Below are 27805 nucleotides of genomic sequence, written 5' to 3' on the forward strand. Positions count from 1 at the left end.
CTGGGGTTCAATTCTTAACCACTGGACTGCCGGGGAAGTCCCCACACAATTTTTAAATTGCCCACCCAGCACTTTCCACTCAGTCCCCTGCTTTGTTTCTCCCTTTGGCACGCTCTAGTTTTATGTCTCCCCACTTTACTGTGGCCTCCACAATGGCAGGCAGTTTTATTGGTTTTGTCCACCAATATGAATTGGAACCTTCTAGAACACGCATAGTAGGTGGCTAACAAACATGTGTTGGATGAGTGAGTACTACAGCTTCATTCATTTTTATTGCTGAGTAGTATTCCATCCTATGGAGGTATCACAGTCTGCTTATCCTGTTGATGGACATTGGTTTTATTCTTGCTTTATCTTATGAATAGAGTTGTTGTGAAATTCTCTAACCTTCCCCCAACTCTTCACTTGGAGAAGGCTTATAAATGCTTATAAATGGTACATCCTTGGAGACCTTTTCCTGGCCCAGTCACCACCACCTTCAAGTCTAAATTAGGTTTCTCCTCAGCATTCCTCAGAGTGCTTATCAGAGATGGGGAAGCAATGGAAACAGTGACAGATTTTATTTTCTTGAGCTCCAGAATCACTGTGGACAGTGACTGCAGCTATGAAATTAAAAGACACTTGGTCCTTGGAAGAGAAGCTGTGACAGACCTAGGCAGTGTATTAAAAAGCAGAGAAATCACTTTGCTGACAAAGATCCATATAGTCGAAGCTATAGTTTTCTAGTAGTCATGTATGGATGTGAGAGTTGGACCATAAAGAAGGCTGAGCATCAAAGAATTGATGCTTTTGAACTGTGGCGCTGGAGAAGACTCTTGAGAGTCCCTTGGACTGCCAGGAGATAAAACCAGTCAATCCTAAAGGAAATCAGTCCTGAATATTCATTGGAAGGACTGATGCTGAAGCTGAAGCTCCAGTACTTTGGCCACCTGATGTGGAGAGCCGACTCATTAGAAAAGACCTTGATGTGGGGAAAGGTTGAAGGCAAAAGGAGAAGAGGGAGGCAGAGGATGAGATGGTTGGATGATATCACCGACTCAATGGACATGAGTTTGAGGAAACTCTGGGAGACGGTGAAGGACAGGGAAGCCTGGTGTGCTGCAGTCCATAGGGTCACAAAGAGTCGGATGTGGCTTAGCAGCTGAACAAAAAAAAAAAAAATGGTGGGAGCCATGGAGGGTTCTGAGCAGAGGAGAGACGTGATCTGATTCAGAGGTGCACAAGCTCCTCTGAACACTGTAGGGGAGGGGGAATCAAATTGTGGCAGGGGGAGGGTAGAAACTGGAGATTGGGGAGGAAGCGACAGTTCTGGTTCAGGCAGATAGAGGGCGCGACTAGCTGCGGAAATAATGAGTGGTTGGATTCGGACAACCTTTTTTAAATGTTTCATTGTGGTAAAATACATATAACATGGGTTCCCAGGTGGCTCAGTGGGTAAAGAATCCACTTGCAATGCAGGAGACACGGGAAACAGAGGTTCGAGCCCTGGAGGAGGACATGGCGACCCACTCCAGTATTCTGGCCTGGAGAATCCCAGGGACCAAGGAGCCTGGCAGGCCACAGTCCACTGGGCTGCAGAGAGTCGGACACAGCTGACGAGGCTGAGCATGCACACACACATAACATAATATTTACTATTTTGAGGTGTATGATGTAGTGGCCTTTGGTACATTCACAATGTTGTACAACCATCACCTCTTTTAGTTTTACAGCACTTCATCACCCCAGTAGGAAACCTTACACCTGTAACTGTGTGCTCAGTCTAGCTAAGTCGTGTCCAACTCTTTGAGACCCCACAGGCTATAGCCCACCAGTCTCCTCTGTCCCTGGGATTTCCCAGGCAAGTATACTGGAGTGGGTTGCCATTTCCTTCTCCACTGCTTGTTGCTAGTCACTTCCTATTCTCCTTCCGCTCCTCCCCAGTTCCTGGCAACCACCAGTTCCAGATATGATTTGAAGGTTGACCAGTAGGATTTCTGGATGGATGGTTGGTGAGGGCTCAATGAATTAATGTGCAGAAAACACATAGGTGACTGAGTGACTTCACTTTCACTTTTCACTTTCCTGCATTGGAGAAGGAAATGGCAACCCACTCCAGTGTTCTTGCCTGGAGAATCCCAGGGACGGGGGAGCCTGGTGGGCTGCCATCTCAGGGGTTGCACAGAGTCGGACACGACTGAAGCAACTTAGCAGCAGCAGTAGCAGCACATAGTAGGTGCTCTCAACTGAAATGGTGGTGATGGAGAATGCTTTCCTACAGCTTTGCTCTAATGCTAAACTGGCCTCCCTATCTAATTAGAATTCTTGCTTTCTGGCTGAGTGTACAGTAGAGCCAGGATCTCTCCCACTTCCAGTCTGGCTTGGGTAGGGGTGGGGGAAGAGTACTGAGAAAAGCCAAGCCAGCACCATTCGTTCTGGAACACCATCCAACTCCGGCCCTGATTTCCCAGAACCGTGCAGGAAAATGTCCAGGGAAGGGACAATGCCACTGATGGGAGTTCTGGCAAGCGTGGCCTTGGCTTCCTGAGGCTGCTGTTATACCAATGAGTGGTTGTTGGCTCTCCAACCAAGATGGTGGCTTTCAGCGCAAGAGCAAGAAGCAAACTCGTCCTCATCATGGTTGTGCCCCCATGTCCTTACGTGGTTTCACACAGATCCCTACTCCATCCTCTGTTGCTGCTGACATCTCTGAAAGATGCGTGAGACTCTTCGTTATTGTCATTGTTGTTTAGTCACAAAGTCATGTCTGACTCTTTTGCAACCCCATAGACTGTAGCCTGCTAGGCTCCTCTGTTCGTGGGATTTCCCCAGACAAGAATACTGGAGTGAGTTGCCATTTCCTTCTCCAGGGAATCTTCCTGACCCAAGGATTGAACCCAAGTCCCCTGCATCGCAGGTGGATTCTTTACTGCCGAGCCACCACGGAGGTCGTGAGACTCTTCATCCCTTTCCTTATATTGGTGATGTGTTGTGGTTTCTAAACAGACCTCTTTGCTTGGGCTCTGTTCTTAGCTTTCTGCCTCCCACCATCTCTCCCTCACCCAGTGCATTATCCTCCTTTGTCCCTTCTCCCCCTACCTCCATTGATATTTATCCTCCCTGTTATCTAGATTTTATTGCCAGTTCTTGTCCTGTGCAGGATGGTAGAGCTTAAAGAACAGGCCCCATAGAGTCCTGAACTCTGATCCCACTTCTGCCACCTTTGAAGTTGTTTCGATTTTGAGCAAGGCATTTAATCTTCCTAAGTGGAATTTATTCACCTTGCTTAGCTAAGATTTTCTGGTTCTTCTCTGATTACACAATGGGATGTCTTTTCCCCTACCTCCTTCAAGACAGGCATGGCCATGTAACTTGCTTTAACCCATAGAATATGAGAGGAAAATCACATGTGTCTCTTCCAGGTAGAAGCTTTAAGAGGCAGTATATGCTTCACTGTGTTTCCTTTTTCCTGCCTCCACCATCCGACACACCCAGAGAGGGAGCCTTCCTCAGACTAGATGCTGGAGAGAGAATGGTGTAGAACAGAGTCCTCAGCCCAGCTGCAGTGGACACGTAGCATGAGCAAGAAAATAGACCTGTGATGTTTTCAGTCACTAAGATTTGGAGTTTTTGTTACTGTAGGATGATGTAGAATATTCAGAATGTATATTCATCATCTGTTCACTGGGGCTACTGTCTAAGCACAATATTCTCATGAGGGGTATTTAAATTTCCAGCTAACAAAGATTATTTCCCTTCTGCTTTCTTCCTGTGGGGAGGGCTCCACTTCCTGTCTCTGTTTTTCAGTCTTTAAAAAAATATTTATTTATTATTTGGCTGTGTCGGGTCTTAATTGCGGCACGAGGGTGCACAGACTCTCTAGTTGTGGCGTGCAGGCTCAGTCGTGGCATGGGCTTAGTTGCTCCGCAGCATGTGAGGTCTCAGTTCCCCGATCAGGGATCAAAGAACCCACATCCCCTGCATTGCAAGGCAGATTTTTAACCACTGGACCACCAGGGAAGTCCCTGTTTTTCAATCTGGAAAAAAAACATTGACAAAGAGTTGACTTTTCCTTTGGGGGAGATGAATGGTTTCTAACCCCCTGGGCATTGATTCAGTCACCCTCAACCTCCTTTTTCTTATGACTTCTTTCTCTCTCCTTCCCTAACCACATTGTAACTGTGGAGGGGTGAAGGAATCTCTGTTTTAACTCATTCAGTTTTTAACTCTTACCATCTTCAGCTTCCTTTTCCCCACCTCCCCTTTGCCTGCTCTACTCCCGCTCACCCCGCCAGGGAGTTTATCCTCGGGTTCTAGAACCCGCAGTGTTCCTCCACTATCTTTGATTTCTTGCTTGCTTAGCACCCCCTGGGAATCAGCTGTAGTAGCAAATTAACAAATAGCGCTGAGGTACCTCAAGTTTGAAGACATTTCCTTTTGCTCACCTAAGCAGGATGCTGGAGCAACTGCAAATACCCTGTCCGCTACTGTAAATCCTTCTTCATCATTGCGAGAGAATCCGTCAGGATCACTGAAGACCCAAGCAGAAGATCTTGGCCAAGCCTTCTTGCTGTTTCGGCTGCACTGGGTGTTGTCATATTGATGAAGCTCCTGGGACCGCTGCCAGCAGCCTCTAGGATTAAATCAATAGAGTTTGCAAAAGTAAAAGCTTCTTTTGGAGGCAGGGAATATATTGGTTTATTTTTTAATGATAAAGCCTCAAGGAGCATCTTCATGGATGGCAGAGCCAGCAGAGAAAAAGGCCGGGAAGACCCAGATATTTGAAGACGTGCATAGGGGAGCAAATGAAGGAGGTTTCACCTGGGACTTGGGGCTTTCCAGAAAATCTGTTTAAATTGGGTTGCCAATGCAACAGCTGGGAGAGTTGGAAAAGAAGGTGAAAGATGCAGACGGACCGCTGCTGAGATGTAGAGAGAAATGAAATAGATGAGGATTCATTTACTCATTAGACCAACATTTATTGCGGTCTTGCTATGTGCTCAGCACTGGGATGGGTGCTGAGGATGTAATGGTGAGTGAATTCTGTGACAAGTGTTCTTAGAAGAGGTGAGGAGGAGAGAAGATCCAGGAGAAGGTCATGTGAAGACGGAGGCAGAGATTGGAGTGATGCTCCTGAAAGCCAAGAAACACCTAGAGGCACCAGAAGCTAGGAGAAACAAGAAAGAATCCTCCCCTAGAACCTTTGGAGGGAACTTTGTCTTGCTGATGCTTGAATTGTGGATTCCTAGCCTGGATAACTGCTAGGGAATAAATTTCTTTTATGGGTTTTTATGGGTGGGTTTTAAGCCACTCAGTCTTTGGTAATTTATTACAGGAGCCACAGAAAATGAATATAGATGTACCTATGAAGTTTGAGATGTCTCTGGGAAGGTACAACAGGACACAACCATTGCCAGAACCTCACTATGGATCAGGGAGAAAATGGAGGATGAAGAAATACCCCCAACTCCCCATCTTTTCCTCCAGTCTCTTGCTTCCCATTGGCCAAACCCACCCAGAAGGCAGGAGATGAGGAAGGCTGGATAATGCCATTTACCAGAGGAAGTCCTGCTTTTCCCAGGACACAGAGCAAAGCAATGAGTAGATAGATGGGAGGAAAGGGCAGAAGGAGGCGACAAAACACATCAAAATGCATGAGGCCCCCTAGAAAGTGGATCTAGGTAAAAAATGGAAGAAAACTGAGCCCCAAGGAGAACCAACATTGAGAGATTTAGTAGAAAAGGGGGCGTGAGAACGGTAAAACAGAAATAGTGACAAGAAAGTTAATAGGAAGACATCAAAGGAGGGCATGACCAAGTCACCTGAGCTGAGAAACGTGGCCCTGGGATTTGGCAATCTAGAGGAATTTGGTGACCCTCGCTAGAAGAGTTTGAAGAGGGACTTAGTTGTGGCACATGGGATCATCGATCTTTCCGTGCAGTGCACAGGATCTTTAGTTGGCCTTTGAACTCTTAGTTTCAGCATGTGGGATCGGGTTCCTTGACCAGGAGTCAAACCCAGGCCCCCTGCACTGGGAGCGCAGAGACTTAGCCACCGGACCATCAGGCAAGTCCCCAGGATGCTATAAATCTTGAATGGCCATACAAGGTTTAGAATCAGAAAAGCAACTGGTTGGGTTCATCCAGAGGTGTACTTTTCCTGGGAGTGATATATAACCATCCTACATGAGACTGACAAGGAAGGTGATGAAGGTAGGAGAGAGTGCTGGAAAATGGTGGAGTCAGCGGGGTGCAGGACTTCCGAGTTGGTTAGCTGGGAGGAGGAGTGGTTAAAGAGAAAGACGATGGGAGGGGCATTTGGCATTTTGTTGCTTGCGGGTGTGCATGGCTCAAGTGGCTTGGAGTTGACATTGGTTGTTGAGGAGGAGGTAAAGATGTCCTTCAGTGATCAGGGATAGAAGGGATCAGCTTGGACAATGGTCTCTCCACATGGAAATTGAAGATCATAGTTATAGGCTCTCCCAGAGTCTTGGGACTTCCCTGGTGGCTCATCAGTGAAAGATCCACCTGCCAATGCAGGAGATGCAGGTTTCATACCTGGGTCAGGAAGATCCCCTGGAGAAGTGGCAACCCGCTTCAGTATTCCTGCCTGGGAAATCACATGGACAGAGATGTCCCAAAAGAGTTGGACACGACTTAGCAACTAACCAACAGCCAGATTTGCTCCCAGCTTTTGTTTTCCTGTGGACCCCAGCATCCTGGCTGGAGAGGCTTTGACCTTGGGCTTCCTGCTGAGCCCAGTGGCCCTGGGAGGGACCTTTGTGGCCTTGTTTGGTTTGGGGGAGGGGATTTCTTGGCCTTGTTGCCCTTCTCAGGGCCTTCTCATTGGCTGCACCTGGTTTTGAGGGAGCCTTCTTCACCTCATCTGGCGTCTTGCATACCTTTCTCACCTCACCTGGGTTGGAGGGTCCTTCTTTGACTCTCTTGTGGCTCTTCTTAGGGTCATCATTGCAGATGTCTCCCTGGTTTGGATTTTCCTTTTATTGGGGGGAACTAATTTGAAGCTGCCACTGGCCCTCTGTGCTCGGAGTTATTTGTTTTCAGGATATTTCCAGGTTTGGATTTAAGCCAAAGAGTAGATGGAATGTATAGAGAAGATGCCAAGGGAATGGAGGATCTCGCTGACCAAGGCACAGGGGTGATAGTACAACGAGATAGGAGAACAATCTCCCCTCGGTAGCCTGAACATACTGGGCAGCGTGGCTGTAAATTGGACCAGGAGGCAGAGTTCTCACATCATTCAGGTGTCTCCAGGGAACTTTTCTGTCCTGACAAGAAAGAGAGAGAAAAACAAAGAAGTCCTCAGTCCTTCTTTGGAACCTCAGATTCCAAGAGGCTCCAAAGTTATTATTATTTAAAAATAACCAACACCTCCAGCTCCAGACGTGCCTTGATATTTTTTTCCTTTTTCTTTTTCATCAAGGGAACTTCATTGTGTTGTGTGTGTGTTGTGTTGTGTTGTTTTCCCTGAGTCGTGTTAATTCTTCCACATCTGAACTTTTCGTTACAGAGCAACTTTTACATTTAAATCAGGGATTTAATTTCAGAATGAATGCACACACTCACCTCACTTTCTAAAAACAGTGTAAAATAGAACTCTGTGAATCTCCAGGGTTGAGTTGGTAGTGTCTGTGACAAGTGTGCACTCCCCCCTCTAACCCAGCAATTCCACATCTTGGAATTTAGCTGGCAGGAAAAAAAACAATCCTGACAAATGCACAAGGTTGTATGGTCAGATTATTCATCACAGCTTGGCTTGTAGTAGCGACAAACTGGAATCATTTAGGGGAATATTAAATAAGTGATGATGCATCCGTTCATGGTAATACTGCGCCGCCTTTTATAAGAGGGACATTCAATGTAGAAAATGCGTCCAGTGTGGTGAGGGGCACAGCAAATCATGGGACATTATGTGTCATGATCCCAGTTGTGTAAAAAGAAAATGCAATTTGATACGCTTGTTTTCATGCGTTTAATGGTATGTGCTGAGTACCTACTATGTCAGTATTGTCCTCCTTGCTGAACATACAATCAAGAACAAGTTAGACAGATCCTTAGGGCTCCCTACCACTTCCCTTTAGTTAGGGCTGACATTCCAGTGAGGGAGACCTCTGTAAGATAAAAAAATAAGATGTAATTTGTTTATGTGGAAAGTTGCAACAAACTGAAAAACAAACAGAGCAGAGAGGCAGAAAGGTTGACAGTGTGGAGATATTACACCTGGAAGCCAGAGAAGGCCTTACTGGGAAGACTGTCTTTTTTCACCTGAACTCTAGTTGGTTTACAATAATTTTTAAAGTAATTTATTTATTTTAATGGGAGAATAATTACTTTACAATATTGTGATGGTTTTTGCCATACCTCAACATGAATTGGCCAGAGGTGTGAGTTTCAGGTGTACAGCAAAGTGGTTCAGACATATATATACACACACACACACACACACAATCTTTTTCAGATTCTTTTTCATTATAATTACTACAAGACATCGAATGTAGTTCCCCATGCTATACAGTAAATTCTTGTTGTCTGTCTATATATTGTGGTGTGTATTTGTTAATCCCATACTCCTAATTTATTCATTCCCCCATCCCCTTTCACCTTTGGTAACCATAAATTTGTTTTCTGTATCTGTGAGTCTGTTTCTCTTTTGTAAAAAGTTTGTTTGTATCATTTCCTTTTTTTTTAGATTCCACATATAAACCATATCATGTATTTGTCTTTCTCTGACTTGCTTCAGTTAGTATGATAACCTGTAGGTCCATCTGTGTTGCTGCAAATGGCATTACTTCCTTTTTTATGGCCGAGTAATATTCCATTGTATATAGGCACCACGTCTTGCTTATCCATTCCTCTGTTGATGGACATTTAGGTTGCTTCCATATCTTGGCTGTTTTAAATAGTGCTGCTATGAATACTGGGGTGCGTATATATTTTCAAATTAGAGTTTTCATGTTTCCCAGATGTGTGCCCGGGAGTGGGATTGCTGGATCATATGGTAGCTCTAGTTTTCGTTTTCTAAGGAACCTCCATACTGTTTTCCCATAGTGGCTGCACCAGTTTACATTCCCGCCAACAGTGTAGGAGGTGTTTTAGTACAGCCTGAAGGAGGTGAGAGAGAGCAGCCAGTGTGAAGCGTGTGTGTAGAGGAAAATCCGAAAGCGAAACACCAAACCGCTAGCACTGATTACCTCTGGGAAGTGCAGTGGTGTAAGGGCTTTTCACTTTTCAAGTGACGTATGATACATTTTAAGAACTAAACATACAATAAACACATATTCCTATTATAATTAAAACCATTTGTTTTCTAAAAGGGATCTTGAGGGCTGTCTGAGGAAAAAGTTATCTGCAAAGGTCAGTGAGTAAAAGCGTATGAGGGGAACTCTGAAAATCAAGGAGTGGGGGCAAGGAGAAAGATAAAGAACAGGGTTTTTTTTTTTTAATTAAGATTCACATATCGTAACTAAAGTGAACAGTTCAGCAAATCAACTATATTTCACAACCTAAATGTCCATCAACAGATGAATGGGTAAAGAAAATTTGGTGCACTTATATGATGGAATATTACTCAGCCATGAATAGGAGGGAAATGGGGTCATTTGTAGAGATGTGGATGGACCTAGAGAGTATCACACAGTGAAGTAAATCAGAAAGAGAAAACTGAATATTGTATGCTGCTGCTGCTGCTAAGTCGCTTCAGTCGTGTCCGACTCTGTGCGACCCCATAGACGGCAGCCCATCAGGCTCCACTGTCCCTCGGATTCTCCAGGCAAGAACACTGGAGTGGGTTGCCATTTCCTTCTCCAATGCAGGAAAGTGAAAAGTGACAGTGAAGTCGCTCATTCCTGTCCGACTCTTAGCGACCCCATGGACTGCAGCCTACCAGGCTCCTCTATTGTATAGAGGCTCCTAATATTGTATATTAGCACATATATGTGGAATCTAGAAAAATGGTATTGATCATCTTATTTGCAAAGCAGAAATAGAGACACAGATGTAGAGAACAAATATATGGATACCAAGGGGGAAAATGGGGAGGGAATTGAGAAGGGGAGGAACTGAGAGGTTGTGATTGAGACATATACACTATTGATACTATGTATAAAATAGATAACTAATGAGGACATGACTATACAGCACAGGGAACTCTGCTTAATGCAGTGTGGTGGCCTGAATGGGAAGGAAGTCCAATAAGGAGGGATATATGTACATGGCAGATTCACTCTGCTGTACAGACAACAACATTGTAAAGCAACTATACTCCAATAAAAATTAATTAAAAAGCATAAAAAGTAAAATGACAGTTCAGTGGCATTTAGTACTTCTCCAACACCACCTTGATCTAGTTCTCAAATATCTTCATCACCCCAAAAGGAAACACTGTAGCCATTATGCATTCCCCCTCTTCCTCCCCCCTATTCTAGGTAAACAGAAGATTGAAACCACCCTAAAGTTTCATGGATAAACAAATTGTGATGTATCCATATGGCACCCCACTCCAGTACTCTTGCCTGGAAAGTCCCATGGATGGAGGAGCCTGGAAGGCTGCAGTCCATGGGGTCGCTGAGGGTCGGACATGACTGAGCGGCTTCACTTTCACTTTTCACTTTCATGCATTGGAGAAGGAAATGGCAACCCACTCCAGTGTTCTTGCCTGGAGAATCCCAGGGATGGGGGAGCCTGGTGGGCTGGCGTCTATGGGGTCGCACAGAGTCGGACATGACTGAAGTGACTTAGCAGTAGCAGCATCCATGCAATGGGATATTTTTCAGCCATAAGAAGAAGCAAATTATGGATACATGCCACAGTGTGGATAAACCCAAGAACATTATGCTATGTGAAAGAAGCCAAACACAAAAGTTGTGTATTATAGGATCCCGTTTGTATGAAACATCTGATGGATGTTTTTGCAACATTTATTTTAAGCCTGATATTCAGGGAGTGGACTCACTGTGTTTTGTTCCTGAAAATACTTGGGATTTGAGAGACAACCTGATCAGCCGTGATGAGAGTAGGTGTTTATACTCTTCAGTGAAGGGAGGGGAATGAGACTACATGACTAAAAAAGAAATTGAAAAAGTTAATAATACTAGTGGCGGCATTTGAAATAAAAACAATCAACATTGATTGCATGATTACAATGAGATGAACCTCGTATTATGCTTTCATAAGCATAGAACATTTTCTTATCATCACAAGAACCAGAGTAAACAAGAACAAAATACTCAGATTTACTGAATACATACTGGGTTGGCCAAAAATTCATTCGGGTTTTCAGTAACATCTTACAGAAAAACCTGAGTGAACTTTTTGGCCAACCCAATATTATGTACCAGGCCCTGTTTTGCATGTATTATTGAGTGTATCCACTCATTACATTCTCAGTCAGCCCTAGGAGGTAGGTGCTACATTTCACATTATATGTGTGCGTGGAAACCGAGGCTTGGAGAAGGAAACTCCTTTGCCCCAGGCCAAAACCATGTCTGACCCTGAAATCCTTTCAACCGCCCTGCCCTATGATTTCTCATGCAGATATATCCAGTTTTCTGAGCAAAAGCATAATTTAACTGCCCTGGTAGACTTCTTTTTCAGAACCAAAGAATTGGAAATCATTGTGTACATTAAAAAATGAATAGCACATAAATCCATTTAAATTTTTATTTACTGATTATTTGGCTGTTCTGGGTCTTCGTTGCTGCACACAGACTTTCTCTAGTTGCAAAGAGTGGGGGTTACTACCTAGTTGCTGTGTGCAGGCTTCTCGTTGCAATGGCTTCTCTTATTGCGGAGCCCAGGGAGGGGAAGCCTGGTTGGCTGCCGTCTATGGGGTCGCACAGAGTCGGACACGACTGAAGCGACGCAGCAGCAGCAGCAGCAGCAGCTCTAGGCGCACAGGCTCCGTACTTGCCAGACACAGGCTCTAGAGTGCAGGCTCAGTAGCTGTGGCACCTAGCTTAGTTCCCCTGCGGCATGCGAGGTCTTCCTGGACCAGGGATCAAACCTGTGTCCCCTGCATTGACAAAAGGATTCTTAACCACTGGACCGCCAGGGAAGCCCCAAAACTTTTAGTGTTGGGATTTAAATTTTCTCTTAGATTTTCCTGCTGACATAAAGGATCTTTTGTGTGTGTGTGCCTGTACTGTGTATGTTAAAAGTAGGTCTTTGCAGTTGTCTCTGAGACTTGACTTGCCGTGTAATTAAAAGCCCGCCTCATGCCACTGGCCGTGGTGCTGAAACATTCTGGGCCTCGCCAGAGTTGCCCTCGTTAGTGCTTCACCTCCATCGGTCTCAAGCTGATCCACTGGTGGAGAGAGTTCGAGATGTCTGCGATTTCGAGAAAGACCCTTTGGATTGTTGGAAGTTGATATTGATTGTTATGACCCATTCTGGCTGGTCTTATGAAGAAGTGGACTAGTATGCAACGGTTGATAATTACTATATTAGATTGTGTCAGTGGCTGGAACTCAGGTGAAGACTGATCCAGTTGGCCTCATCATGGTTAAAATCCCAGGTATACCCCAACTCCAGTTTTTAAGTAAAGGCCAAAACATCCACCTTCTAGCAGGTAGGCGTAAGCTGTTGAGTGGTCTGTGGGGACCCCCACCAGCATGACTTTGAAGTGAACCATAGCATATATATGACCTTGAGCAATCTGTTTAGCCTCTCTGAGCCATAATTTTCTTATCTGGAAAGTGGAGCTTGCAATAGAACCTACCTTGTAGAATTTTTGCAAGGAATTAACTAAAACAATGAGTATATAGTGGTTAACTTGGTGTCTGCCCAACGAAGTGCTCAATAAATTGCAGCTGTAATTATGATTGTTGTATCTGTTAATGGCCTCATAATAGTTGATCATATTTCTAAATTAAACCATGGCATCTGTTTAGTGGAGCAAGAAATATGTCCTATACCCAAGGCCTTGGTACCCCCTACTCTTTTCCTGGTAATGGTGAAAAGCATGGAAGTAACATGAAAATAAGACTTGCTTGGCTTCTCCCCACAATTTCAACTGCCTGATTGACTCATTGAAGTATCTGTTTCCTCAGAACACACCCATCAGGCAGCCCCTGTAGTAGAGACAAGACTTTGATGGGTTAACAAACCTGATTTGATTTTTCACACCAACTGCAGAAGGCTGGAAATGAGATGGGAATGGGGCAAGGTACCACAAAGAGAAGGATGGATCATTTGGACATTCTGCAAGGTCTTGCTAAGGGGCTGGGATCATCAGCTATGCCCACTTTACAAACTGATTTTCCTTGATGCTCTATCTCCCAAGAACAGCTCCTATTCAGAGACAGGGCCCTTGTTCCCTGTAAAGAAATCACTGGGTCATTTCCTGTGTCACACACAGCCCCTTTCTGGGGCCACTAGGGGTCCTGATCTATCTAATTGTGGGGGAAGTTTTGTGTATCTGTATTCACCTGCAGGGCTGTCTGCTAGTCTGACTTCCATAAGCCATTTCAGGAGCCAGCTTTTCCTCCCACCAGGGGTGCGTCTCTCCTCCTCATCTCCCTCTCTCTTCTTTCGGCCTCTTCGGCTGGCTGATTAGTCTGGATCCCGCTGACACAGGTGTTTTCTCCCTGAACCAATCGGGGAGCAGGAAGGCTCAGCTCAGCTCACAGAGGCATTGCTCACCACAGCTGTGAGTTAGAACCCAGGCTTTCTAAATAGGGAGGATCAGGCACAACTCAGGGTTGGGCTGAAAATGCCTCATCTCCCCCTGCCTGGACAACCTTTGACCTCTACCTGGGGAAAGAATCTCCTGTGCCAAGAACTCAGTACAGTGCACCAGCCACATCACTGCAGATTTCAAGGAGTTGATCTGTGTCCTTAACATGCCTACGGAGACTTGGCACATGACGAAGTGAGGGGCGAGATGTGGACAGCAGGACCCACCCACCCTTCCTTTCTTCCATAGGTGTTTACTGAGCACCTACTCTGGAACAGGTGCCCTCTTAGGTGCTGACAACAAAGCATCAAACAAAACAAAGTGTTTTGCTTGTACAGGGCTTATAGTCTATTAGGCAAAAGAAACAGAGAAACCAGGTAAAGGAGAAAAATATAGCCGGTGTTTGGGGGCAAGGGCCAAGGAAAAAATTAAGTAGGGAGATGGGGTAAAGGGCCTCACTGAGGATGAGAAAAGAGAAAAGACCTAAGAGAGGGAGGGAATCTTGTGAGTCTCTGGGGAAAGAGCATTCTAGGAGAGAGAATAGCAGGTGCAAAGGCCCTGGCAGTAAAAGGTGCCTTGTGTGTTTGAGAAAGATGGAGAGGCCAATATGGCTGTAGGTAAATGAACCAGGGGGAGAATGGAGGAGATGCGGGCAGGTCGTGCAGGACTGCTGGGAGGACTTTGACTTTTCTTCTGAGTGAGGTGGTAGCCATGGGAGGGCTGTGACTATTTCCATGTGCAGTAAACCAGAATTTTCTGTGCTGCTTCTTCATCTCATTCCAACATCACTCTTGATCCATGAAGGTCTTGGGTTTCACCTTGAGTGGAGGCCAGAAGACTGGTCCAGGCCTCCTGAATTCTCCTCCTCTGGGGTCAGAACATGGAGGAGAAGGCTTGGAGCAGAAAGGTGAGCCCCCACTTCTTTCTGGATGACTCAAAGCCACAGTAACCGGGGCTCCTCCTCCCCCCTGAAATAGATCTAAGGCAGCACTTTCCAAACTTCAGTGTGCACAGAGCCCCTGGAGATCTTGCTGAAGTGTATGTTCTGACTCAGCAGGTCAGCATGGGGCCTGACGCTCTGCTTTTTTTACTGGGTTTTGGCCTCTGCTGTTTGGTTCCTGGACCACGTGTTAAGTAGCAAGGGTGTGGACCACACCTTAAGTAACAAGGGTGTAAGGTCAGTGTTGCAGGTTCCCATTTGGGTTGTGTCTTTGAGCACTGGCAGGGTGCATGGAGAGAGAGAGGGAGGTGACATTTGATAGCCAGTGTATCTATGCATGCATGCCTGCTAAGTGGCTTCAGTCATGTCTGACTCTTTGCTACCCCGTGGACTGTAGCCCACCAGGCTTCTCTGTTCATGGCATTCTCCAGGCAAGAATACTGGAATGAGTTGCCATGCCCTCCTCCAAGGGATCTTCTCAACCTAGGGATCGAACCCATGTCTCCTGCATTGCAGACAGATTCTTCACTGCTAAGCCACCAGGGAAGCCAGTGAATCCATACCTGACCAAAAAAAAAAAAAAAAATAAGAAAAAGAAATAAGATGGGCATGGGCAGCCTCTTTCTGTTGTTTTGCATGCTGACTAAGACTTCATTGTCATACTGGAGAGCTCTGGGTCTGAAACCCAGGTGACCACGGGCAATTGAAAGCCTGATAATGCAGCCCATGGAAGTGCAGCTTGCTGCTGGTCTTGTGGGACTCTTCCTGGAACCTCAGCTCGAATCAGATACAAAGGAAGTCACATCCCAGCCATTTAGGGGCAGGAGGCCAGGGGGCCCCAAGAGTGAGGCAGCAGCTTGGTGCAGAAGCAAACACGGAGCTAGTTGGCAGAGAAGGAAAGCGAAATCATCAGATTCAAATCATGGCTTCAGAAGCCTCGGCGAGGGGAGGCCGGGGAAGGGCTTGGCATTGCTTCTTTGTGTACAAATATTGTCTCTTATTTTCTGGGCTGCAGGGTGAGGCAGAATGGAGTATTTGTGCAACACAGCCCAGCTTTGTTCTCTGTGCTTCTAATGACCGTCAGCTCGGAGGCAGGAAGCCAATCAGAGATGATCGTCAGCAGGAATGGCTTTTGTTGACTCCCCAAATTGCCCTGAGTCTTGGATTTGCTTTTCAAAGTGTGCACGGAGCGTGGCTCGACTGCTTTCAGCTGAAGGCAAAGGCTGAAGCGGGTGACAAAGAAGACCCGCATTTCCTTTCTTAGACTCTTACTCCCAGGTTGCCTATTTCAGACTTCATTTTCACATCTGGAAAGTGGGTATATATTCCAACTCGTCCTCCTCCAGCCTGTAAGATCCCTTGGTTTTTATGAAGCGTCCATGATACAAAATGTAACTCTAGGGCCAAACAGGATACCGAGGCTAGTTAAGTTTCCAAGAGAGAAAGCTGGGAGGAGGGCAGTAGTTCATCAACATGGCCAAGTTCAAGATATGCTATTTAATCCTTCTGCACAACAGTGGATTTCAGTGTTCCCAGGGGACACTGGACAATATCTGGAGATGAATTTTGGTTGTCATAAGTTTTGATTCTCATAACTGGAGAGGAGGATGCTATTGGCATCTAGTGGGTAGAGGCCAGGGATGCTGGTCAACACCCTACAATATACAGGACAGCTCCCATGAAACCCCACCCACAGAGAATTGTTATTGTTGTTCAGTTGCTAAGTCATGCCTGACTCCCTGTGACCCCATAGACTGCCTCATGCCAGGCTTCCCTGTCCGTCACTGTCTCCCAGGGTTTGCTCAAACTCATGTCCATTGAGTTAGTGATACCATCCAACCATCTCTCCTCTGCCACCCCCTCCTCCTTTTGCCTTCTGTCTTTCCCGGCATCAAGGTCTTTTCCAGTGAGTTGGCTCTTTGCATCAGATGGCCAGAGTATTGGAGCTTCAGCGTCAGTCTTTGCAGTGAATCTTCAGGATTGATTTCCTTTAGGATTGACTGATTTGATCTCCTTGCTGTCCGAGGGACCCTCAAGAGTCTTCTCCAGCCCCACAGTCAGCCCCTCATCATGTCAGTAGTGTGGGAGTTGGGAGACCCCACTCCAGAGTAACCAATTCCCTCAGGCTTTCTCCCTCTAGTATCCATTTCTCCACACCTAAGCCTCCTTTTCAAAAATTGCCAGTTTTGTTGTGTTAGTGTGTTTGCCGCTCAGTCGTGCCCGACTCTTTGCGACCCCATGGACTGTAGCCCACCAGGCTCCCCTGTCCATGAGATTTTCCAGGCCAGGATACTGAAGTGGGTTGCCATTTCCTTCTCCAGGGGATCTTCCTAACCCAGGGATTGAACCCGGGTCTCCTGCACTGCAGGCAGATTCTTTACTGACTTTTTTATTTAAAGTAATTATTGATATGTATGTTCTTATTGCCATTTTGTTAATTGTTTTGAATTTGTTTTCCTAGGTCCTTTCTCTTCTCTTCCTCTTTTGTTCTTTTCCAATATAAAATTTTAAAAATTAAATTAAAAAGAAAAGAAATTGCCAATTTTGTTTATTAAGGCTGTTGGCCTGAGGATGCTTCTGCAGATCTGGCCGGGGAAACAGGGATATTGTGGATCACCCGCTGATCAGCAGATCAGGTCCTGATATGAAGTGAGCAGGACAGACCCTCCCCAAGGGCAAACCCTCCAGTGGGACTGTCTGGTGGCTGGAGCAGTGTTCCAGGTTTTAGGGAGGTGCTTGTGCCCAGAGAGAGAGAGGGAATATGCATCTAGAAATGGCCATATGACCTACACCTTCCCTCCTTCGGATCTTGAAAAGGCTGATTCTTGGAGGCTTGACTACTGTGTTGTTTTTTATTGAGGTGAAATTCACATAGCAGTACTAGCCATTTTTAATTCCTTGGTATTCAGTACATTTGGGATGTGTTCAGCTATCACCTTTATCTAGTTCCAAAACATTAAGTAACCACTCACCATTGCCCGCTCTCCCAGCCCCCTCAGTCCTTGGCAACCACCAGTCTGCTTTCGGACTGTGGACTGGCTTGTTTTGGACATTTCATATCAATGGAATTCATACAATACAGAGTCTTTTGTATCTGGCTTCTTTGACTCAGCATGATGTTTTTGAGGCCCCACTGGAGTGTGAGTTAGTGCTTCATTTTTATGGCAGAATAATATTCCATTCTATGGATATATCATATATTGTTTATTCATTCCCTGATGGACATTTGGGTTGTTTCCACCTTTTGGCTAATTGTGAATATTGCTTCTGTGAACATGTATCTGAGTACTGGTTGTCCAGTGCTTTTGGTATATACCTAGGAGTGGAATTGCTAGCTTTTATGGTAATTCTATGTCTTAACTTTTTGAGGAGTCGTCAAACTATTTTGCTCAGTGTCTGTACTGTTTTACATTCTCACTAGCAATGTACAGTGGTTCCAGTTTCTCACAGTCTCACCAACACTTTTTAAATAAATCAACCCAGTTCTTTTCTTTAAAGATTTATTTATTTATAGCTGCACTGGCCTTTATTGCTGCGTGTGGGCTTTCTCCAGTTGCAGAGGGTGGGGGCTCCTCCGTTGTTGCCAGGCACGGGCTCTAGGGACATGGGCTTCACCAGTTGCAGCTCATTGGCTCAGCAGCTATGGTGTCCAGGCTTACTTGTCCTGCAGGGTGTGGGATCTTCCTGGACCAGGGATCAAACCCATGTCCCCTGCATTGGCAGGCTGATTCTTTACCACTAAGCCACCAGGGAAGCCCACCAACACTTAACTGTTTTCCGTTTTTTTCCTTCTTATCATCCTCCTAGATGTGAAGTGGTATCTCATTGCGGTTTGATTTGCATTTTTCTAATCTTCTTTGGAGAAATGTCTTTTCAAATTCTGCCTGTTATTTAATTGGGCTGTCTTCTTGTTGTCTAGTTGTAAGTGTTCTTTATTCTGATACTAGACCCTTATCAGATATATGATTTGCAAACATTTTCTTGCATTCTGTTGTTTTTTTTTTCACTTTCCTGACAATGTCCTTTGATGCACAAATGTTCTAAATGTTGGCAAAGTCTGATTTGTCTATTTTTACTTTTGTTGATCATGCTTTTGATATCAAACCTGATCACTGTATTTTATTTTTAATTTAATTTTTATTTTAAATTGGAATGTAGTTGATTTACAATGTTGTGTTCGTTTCAGGTGTAAGCAAAGTGAATCAGTTATGTACACACATACACATATATATATTCATTCCTTTTCAGATTCTTTCCCCATATAGGTTATTACAGAATGTTGTTCTCTGTGCTATAGAGTAGGTCCTTGTTGATTATCTATTATATATATAATAGTGTGTATATGTTAATCCCAAACTCCTAATTTATCCCTTCCCAACTCCCCTTTCCCCTTTGGTAACCATAAGTTTGTTTTCTGAGTCTGTGAGGCTGTTTCTATCTTGTGAATAAGTTCATTTGTATCATATTTTAGAATCCACATATAAGTGACATCATATGGCAATTGTATGTATCTGACTTACTGTATATGATAATCTCTAATTGCATCCATGTTGCCACAAATAGCATTATTTCATTCTTTTTTATGGCTCAGTAATAGCCCATCATAGGTATGTACCACATCTTCTTTATCCATTCTTCTGTGGATGGACATTTAAGATGGACATTTTGATATCAGATCTGATCACTGTATTTTAAACTGCAACCACCAACCTCCTTGCCTGCTTTTTCTCTCTGTGGCATTCACCCTACAGTACTGTATGCCTCTTCCCCACAAGGGCAGAAATTTCTGCCAGTTTTACTCTCAGCTGTGACCCTGTGCCCAGGACCTGGCACACATTAGGTGCTAGATTGATATTTGTCCAGTGAAGGTTGGAGGTGAGATGGAGGAAGAGCATCTGCATTTTCCTTACGGAGTCATCTGCTGGGTTTTCATGGCGGTGAATCTCCTCTGTATGAAGCTATGTTGGTAGATCCATGTCATCATACACTTGCTCAGACTCACAGAATGTACGACACCAAGCGTGAACCATAGTGTAAGCTAAGGACTTTGGATGATAGCGATACGTCAGTGCAGGTTCATCACGGGTGGCAAGTGCAGCACTCCGGTGGGGGACGTTCATAACAGGGCAGGCTGTGCCTATGTGGGGACAGGGGACACGTGGGAAATCCCTGTATCTTCCACTCAATTGTGCATTGAATCTAAACAAAGCTGGAAAGATTTTCCTTAACTCTGTGATACTCCCTTTGAATATATGATTTTAGCCACCATCATAGCAAACTGCATTGTCCTCGCCCTGGAGCAACACCTACCTGATGATGACAAGACTCCGATGTCTGAACGACTGGTGAGTGGTGTCTCCCCGCCGGGGTCTCTGCTTTGGGGGCAAACTGATGTGCCTGTGGGATCTGAGAGCAGACTGGGCTCTTAGTCTTGTCTCCAAGAACCAGATCCTGGGCCCCCTGCCTGTTGTTGTTTAGCTGCTAAGTCCTGTCCAACTCTTTTGAGACCCCATAAACTGGAACCCACCAGGCTTCTCTGTCCATGGGATTTCCCAGGCCAGAATATTGGAGTGGGTTACCATTTCCTTCTCCAGGGGGTCTTCCCAACCTAGGGATCAAACCCGTGTCTTCTGCATTGCAGGAGGATTCTTTACCACTGAGCCACCATGAAAGCCCTGGGGAACCTAAATTTCATGAATACCAATAATCTGGGGAGAGAGAAGTCCTCGCTGCCCATCCTCCACTCTCGCCCCCCAGCAGACCTTTTGTTAATCTGGACAGGGATGGAGGGGTTACATTGACCATGAGAAGTCACATTCAGAACAAAATTTTGGGGAATTCTCTGGCAATTGGGTGGTTAGGACTTGATGCTTTCATTATCAGGGCCCAGGTTCAGTCCCTGGATGGGGAACCAAGAGCCTGCAAGTCTGGTGGCACAGCCAAAAGAATTTAAATAAATAAATAAGATTTTAAAAAAGAAAAACAAACAAAAAATTCTTGTGAAAAATATTAACCATACATAAATACATGGAGAACAGTACCATGAACCCCTCATGAACTCCTCATCCAGAGACAACAAATATCAAGATTTTGCCTCACTTCATGTTTCCTTTCGTCTTTTATTTCCTTGGTTTGTTTTTCTTGGCCAAAGTATGTTAGGGCAAATCTCAGGCAATACGTCAATTCACTGCCATATACTTAAGTCTGCATTGCTCAAAATATGGGCACTTTCTGGGACTTCCCTGGCAGTCCAGTGGTTAGTACTTAGTGCTTTCAATGCCATGGCCTGGGTTCAAACCCTAGTTGAAGAACTAAGATCCGGCAAGGCACATAGAGTGGCCAAAAAAGATGCTTTCTTACATCACCCCAGTGACATGTTGACATCCAACATGCCAGCGGTTCCTGGGAATCATCAAAAACCCAGCCAGTAATCAAATATCCACAATTACATCAGAAGTGGCATCTTACAGGTTGTTTTGTTTGAACCAAGATCCATACATGGTCTAGATTTGATGTTAAGGCTTGTAATCTAAGGCAGTTATCTTCCCTCCTGCCATTGACTCTGCAGAAACCAGTCCAGTTGCCCTAAGGAATGTCCCACATTCTGACTTTTGCGTGATTGCTTGCTTGCTGCTGCTGCTGCTGCTAAGTCGCTTCAGTAGTGTCCGACTCTGTGCAACCCCATAGACAGCAGCCCACCAGGCTCTGCTGTCCCTGGGATTCTCCAGGCAAGAACACTGGAGTGGGTTGCCATTGCCTTCTCCATTGTGTGAAAGTGAAAAGTGAAAGTCAAGTCGCTCAGTCGTGTCTGACTCGTAGTGACCCCATGGACTGCAGCCTACTAGGCTCCTCCATCCATGGGATTTTCTAGGCAACAGTACTGGAGTGGCTTGCCATTGCCTTCTCTGGATTGCTTGCTTAGGGTATCATTTAGCTGGTTTCTCTTTCCCCAGGTTTACTATACATGAATATCAGCTCTGGAGTCAAAATCCAGTCAAAATCCAGTTTGATCTGGTGGAACTCTGCAGAGCTGTAAAGTAGCACTAAGTTCTCTCTTGATCCCAAGCCATCCCCCATCCCCCTGGTTTGCCTCCTGGCATTCTGACAACCCCAAGAAGAAGACCTCGCTCCTTCCCATCACCATTTCAAAGCCAGCTTTCAAAACTCAAGTGTAGGGAGAGAGAGATTTTAGAAGTCATTCCTTCCTAATCCACATAATATTGATGATCTCAAGGCTCTTACATGTTAATAGCTATGTATTGGGCTTCCAAGGTGGTGCTGCAGAAGAGCCTGCCTGCCAGTGCAGGAGACGTGGGTTTGATTCCTGGGTCGGTCAGTATTCTTGCCTGGGAAATCTCATGGACAGAGGAGCCTGGTGGGCTATAGTCCATGGGGTCACAAAGAGTCAGACACAACCCAGCACATATGCATGCGGTTATGTATTATAATGTGTTTCCTAAAAATAGATAACTAGTCCAGAAAAACAATGACTTAAAACTTTTTTGTTTGTTTTTGCTTAAGATCAGGCTAAGTAAAAAGAGTTTGTTGAAGGAATAGTAAGCAAATAGTAGTAGCGATGGTGAGCTGGTATGGGAAAGCTCCTGGAGGCAGAATGAAAAGGACTGAAGCTTGAGAAGCATTGTCATTAACAGATGAGGGAGACCGCAATCGAGAGGCTCTGATGGAACAAAGCTTATAGCTTAATTCCAAGTACTAATACTATAGAGTGTCAGCTGGAAGCCAGGCCTGGCCGGAGGTCTGGCAGGGAGCTGGGAGCTGGAACATCAGCCATTTATCAGCCAGTGCAGAAGTATTCATTCCAATATTTTCTCAGCCTGAACTGCTGTACTGGTGCATATACCAGCTTAGAATCATCCCAAGTGTCAGATGCAGGGGCTTGGAAGTGAGGTCAGTGCACAGGGACCAACCCCAGGGTCCTGGATGATGTATGTGACAAGTAAACATTCTAAACCGACGCTTTCTTGTGGAACTTTCTACAGTGATGGAAATATCCAACATCTGCACTGTCCAATATGTTAGCCACCGGAAATGGGACTGGTGTGACAGCAGAACTGAGTCTTTCGCTTTATTTCACTTAAATTTATTCTTTATTATATATTTATTATTCTTGGCTGTGCTGGGTCTTCGTTGCTCTGCCTGGGCTTTCTCTCGTGGCAGTGAGTGGGGGCTACTCTTCATTGCAGTGCACAGGCTTTTCATAGCAGAGGCTTCTCTTGTAGAGCAAGGCTCCAGGTGCATAGGCATCGTAGTTGTGGCACTCAGGCTTAGTTGCCCCATGGCATAGGGGATCTTCCCCAATCAAGGATCGAACCCGTGTCCCCTGCATTGGCAGGCAGATTCCCAACCACTGAACCACCAGGAAATCCCTTCATTTCAATGTAAATAGTCACACATGGCTGCCTAAGTAGTGTGTAAAGTTGGCCAAATGGAAAGGAGTCGTCTTCTCCATGCTTCTGTTTTTCTCGCAGTAGCCTTTGGACAAGGTTGCTCCAGGCAGGATGCACTGAGGTGCAGTGAGGGCTGGAAAGTCTGGAGAGGTGAGGGGAAGTGGGTAGAGATTCTGAGTGGGTGGTTCCCTGTTCATGCCGCCCTCTGTCCAGCCAAAGACACTAATCTTACCTTCTCCCCCTTCCAGGATGACACAGAACCATACTTCATTGGAATTTTTTGTTTCGAGGCTGGAATTAAAATCATCGCCCTTGGATTTGCCTTCCATAAAGGCTCTTACTTGAGGAACGGCTGGAATGTGATGGACTTTGTGGTGGTGCTAACAGGGTAAGTGGCCTGTGCTGTGTTTCTTAGAATTATCTAAAAGGATGAGAACTCTGGAAACATTAGGATTGGTGGCACCCGGGCTGGGCTCAGAAATGCTGAGCCCCCATGTTCTTCAGTGTGCTTCTGCCCTCTTACCCAACCCCCCTCACCTCCTCATCTCGGCTGGAGATCATGGCAGATGCTTTCTGTTACAATTAGAATAATAGCTTATTAGAATTGACTGCTTCCAAAGTGCTTTGCGTGCATTCTCTCATTTAATCCTCACAACAATCCAATGAATTAGGAAACATTAATATTCCCATGTGAGCGCTGAAGAATCTGAAGCATAGAAGGAACTTGCTCGCGATCACCCAGCTAGTAAGTGATGGAGCTGGGATTTGAACCTGAGATGATATCATTCCAGAACTCAAGTTTGTAACTGTTGCACACACGTGGTCCTTTTGCTTTGCTTGGGCGAATACCTTGCCTTTATTTTAAATTGGTAAATGCTTTTTGAGGACTTCAGGGTGCGAGAGATTGTGGTGGGATTATGGAGAAAACCAGTTGAAGTAAGGTCAGTCAGTGCCTCTGAGGAGGTTTCAGATCTGATACAATGAACCACAGGTAAAAGGTAAAAGGTAAAAGGTGAAGGTGTATACTCTGTCCACCTTGTATAAGGTAACTCTAGCTACTATAACGGCAACAACAAAATCCAAAACTAGGTAATGACTTAAACACAACAGAAGTTTTATTTCTTGCTCGTTGAAAGATCAAAACAGTTGTTTCTCATTGGCAGGCTTCTCTCCTCTGCACAGTGATTGAGGGACTCAGGCCTTCAATATACATTGTGGTTCCCTATTGTTGACTCACAGATTGGGTCTGCTTGTATACAGGAAATCATGGAAGAGACATGAATGTGGATGGTGATGCTTGGGGCAGGGAGGCGGTTGTAGAGTCCTGGCTGGAACCTGGCTCATAACCTCTTTCACTCATATAGACTTCTGCTCGAATTCGGGCATATGCCCATACACAGCTCAGGGAAGCTGGGAAACACCACACTGTGCTTAGAAGGAAATGGAAATGGATTTGGTGGATACTTAGCCATTCTCCATTACTGACCCCAAAGCCCTTTATCCAGTCCTAGTATAGACTTTACCACTTTGTGATGATTTCAGACTCCTTTGCTTACCCACTTCTCCCCTCCGAGCTAAGTCTATTTCTTCTCTCCCAAGAGCCCTATTCACGGGGAGACATTCCTCATAGCTCTCCTATATGAGAGCCCAGTTTTCCTCTATGGGATTATAATCCTCTATGGGATCATTTTTTGGGGGTGCTCCAAAATTACTGCAGATGGTGATTGCAGCCATGAAATTAAAAGACACTTACCCCTTGGAAAGAAAGTTATGACCAACCTAGACAGCATATTAAAAAGCAGAGACATTACTTTGTCAACAAAGGTCCATCTAGTCAAGGCTATGGTTTTTCCAGTGGTCATGTATGGATGTGAGAGTTGGACTATAAAGAAAGCTGAGAGCCAAAGAATTGATGCTTTTGAACTGTGGTGTTGGAGAAGACTCTTGAGAGTCCCTTGGACTGCAAGGAGATCCAACCAGTCCATCCCAAAGGAGATCAGTCCTAAGTGTTCATTGGAAGGACTGATGTTGAAGTTGAAACTCCAGTACTTTGGCCACCTGATGCGAAGAGCTGACTCATTTGAAAAGACCCTGATGCTGGGAAAGATTGAAGGTGGGAGGAGAAGGGGACGACAGAGGATGAGATGGCTGGATGGCATCACCGACACAGTGGACATGGGTTTGGGTGGACTCCGGGAGTTGGTGATGGACAGGAAGGCCTGGAGTGCTGCAGTTCATGGGGTCGCAGAGTCGGACATGACTGAGCGACTAAACTGAACTGAACTGATGGGATCATTTCTGTGTGGAAATCACAGTTCTCTCTGTTGTTTAGTCACTAAGTTGTGTCCAGCTCTTTGTGACCCCATGGACTGTAGCCCACCAGGCTCCTCTGTCCATGGGATTTCCCAGGCAAGAATACTGGAGTGGGTTGCCACTTCCTTCTCCAAGTTTTCTTCCATGGGGTTCTATTTCTCCTCTGGGCCCTGCTGCTGCTCCAGGTCCTTTCTCTCTTGGCAGACGTCATGGGTCTTAGTGACCATGCTGTGTTGGCTGGCCTCTCATAATTCAGGTTTTAAATGTATCTGTTGTTTCAAAGCAACGTTGCTTCTCACAGAAGGAGCTGTGTCAGTTGGGCTATTTTGGTAGAGGCTTTCAGGTTTGAGTGGTCTTTTATGAGGGCTGCTGCTGCTGCTGCTAAGTCGCTTCAGTCGTTTCCGACTCTGTGCGACCCCATAGATGGCAGCCCACCAGGCTCCCCCGTCCCTGGGATTCTCCAGGCAAAAACAGTGGAGTGGGTTGCCATTTCCTTCTCCAATGCATGAAAGTGAAAAGTGAAAGTGAAGTCGCTCAGTCGTGTCCGACTCCTAGCGACCCCATGGACTGCAGCCTACCAGGCTCCTCTGTCCATGGGATTTTCCAGGCAAGAGTACTGGAGTGGGGTACCATTGCCTTCTCCTTTTATGAGGGCTAGCCCTAGTGTTTTCTGACGGGGACTCTGCTGTGCCCATGGTCCTTTGCCTCATGACCTTGGAAGGTTCCTTGGACGTATCATGGCATCAAGTACTTTTCTCTTTGCTTACTAGGAAACTTGTGTGTGCAACAGCTCAGTGGTTGACTTTGTTGTTGATGTTTAAAAATGTATCATAAAAAAAGGTGTGATAGAAATAATCATTTCTAAAAAGGTATAATAGAATAATTCTAAAAGAAGTGGAGAATCATATAACAAATGCCTGTGTAACAAATTCTAAAAGAAGTGGAGAATCGTATAGCAAATCATATAACAAATATTCATTGAATGAATATTTGCATATTGAATGCAGATTTGAATATTGAATGCAAATATTGAATGAACAATATTCATTCAATGAATATTTATTGGGCAACTACTATATGCTCTGGAACACAGCAGGGGTCAAAACAGACAAAAATCCCTCCTCTTGTAGTGCTGACATTCTAGTGGTGAAGAAAGACAAGATGCATGAATGAATACAATATCTGGTGTGTTAGATGTTGATGAGATATTTTTAGAGAAAAAATAAAGCAGAGAAGGGATGGGTCGTATTATGGGCAGGACGGCTAGAAGTCAGGGAAGACTAGCATCTGGGAGGTGGTATTTGAATGAAAACCTGGAGGAAGTGAGTGAATAAGCCATGAGCCGAAGGAGGAGAGTGCCAGGCAGAGAGAGCAGCAAGCGCCAAGGGCTGGAGGTTGAGCTGCGTCTGGTGGGTTTGATGAACAGTGACGAGGCCAGCGTGCCTGGAGCAGAGCGGGCGAGGGGAAAAGTGGGGGAGGTGATGGGGCAAACTGCATCGAAATGAAACCTTTACATGATTAAGAATTTGATATTCCATTTAAACACTACTTGTTCAAGTAGATTAACCTTTACACAGATTCAACAGTACATCATTTGATTTTCTTTTATCTTTTCCTTTTTTTCTTCAATCAGTAACTTTAGGAAGATCTAGTAAAAAGGTCTTATCCATATTTCACTGAAGGTTCTTTTCGACTAAGGAAACAGTATATTTCAACTGTCCTTGAAAGCACAGGAAGTTGCAGTAAAATATACAACCAATAAAAGTAAACATATTGGTGACCAAAAAAAGCAAAACCTTTATGTATAGCATAGAGAACTCTACTCAATACTCTGTAATGACCCATGTGGGAAAAGAATTTAAAAAGAGTGGATGTGTGTATATGCAAAGCTAATTCACTTTGCTCTATACCTGAAACCAACACAGCATTGTAAATCAGCTATACTCCAATAATAACTTTTTTCTTAAAAATGCAACCGTTTTAATACGGTGTAAGCCCCTGCATTCCCTTTCCTGGCCCCATTCTTTTCTGTCCATCCAGAAGCACTTTCCTGAATTTTGTGCTTATCATTTCCGTTTATGTATTTACACTTTTATATAAGAATATAAGAAATATGTGATACTTACATTACAGTTAATTAGATAAGCATGTAAGAAGTATGAGCTTAATCTGCTTGACAAGAATGGTCCCATCCATCCGTTTTCGCTGCTTCATGGTATTCTGTGGTATGAACATTCTACCACGTATTTATACATTTGGATTGTTTCCAGCTTTGTGCTATTTTGAACAAAGCTGTCCCCTCGTTCTTGTGAGTGCATTTCTCTAGGGCATATGCCCAGGACTGGAATTGCTGAGTTGTATGCTCTATGCATTCCCAGCTTCACTAGATCCTGCCAAATTGCTCTGCAAAGTGGTTGTACCAACTTATGCTCCCTGGGGGCTGACTTCTACTGCCAGAGGCTGGCTTGACCTT

At 45.0% G+C, this 27805-nt stretch overlaps 1 protein-coding gene and 2 long non-coding RNA genes across 3 annotated transcripts in view; 2 read left to right on the forward strand and 1 right to left on the reverse strand.

Moving 5' to 3' along the window:
- Positions 1–7138: 7138 nt before the first annotated feature.
- On the reverse strand, positions 7139–13543 carry LOC129625029 (uncharacterized). The gene is made up of 3 exons (XR_008701230.1): positions 13424–13543; positions 11739–12009; positions 7139–7267 (listed from the first exon to the last, which is right to left on the reverse strand). It is a non-coding gene; the product is annotated as an uncharacterized LOC129625029 (long non-coding RNA).
- A 145-nt stretch (positions 13544–13688) lies between these two features.
- On the forward strand, positions 13689–17042 carry LOC129625021 (uncharacterized). The gene is made up of 3 exons (XR_008701225.1): positions 13689–14048; positions 14476–14578; positions 15627–17042. It is a non-coding gene; the product is annotated as an uncharacterized LOC129625021 (long non-coding RNA).
- Positions 17043–19773: 2731 nt separating this feature from the next.
- Positions 19774–27805, forward strand: part of CACNA1A (calcium voltage-gated channel subunit alpha1 A) — a 206774-nt gene continuing 198742 nt past the window's right edge. Inside the window, exons 1-2 of the mRNA XM_055539160.1 lie at positions 19774–19956; positions 23268–23407. Of these exons, the coding sequence (XP_055395135.1) occupies positions 19864–19956; positions 23268–23407 (233 nt within the window). The 5' untranslated portion in view covers positions 19774–19863. The remainder of the gene's footprint in view (positions 19957–23267; positions 23408–27805) is intronic.

Source organism: Bubalus kerabau, chromosome 1 (genome assembly GCF_029407905.1).
Source record: "Bubalus kerabau isolate K-KA32 ecotype Philippines breed swamp buffalo chromosome 1, PCC_UOA_SB_1v2, whole genome shotgun sequence".
In the NCBI taxonomy this organism is placed as follows: Eukaryota; Metazoa; Chordata; class Mammalia; order Artiodactyla; family Bovidae; genus Bubalus; species Bubalus kerabau.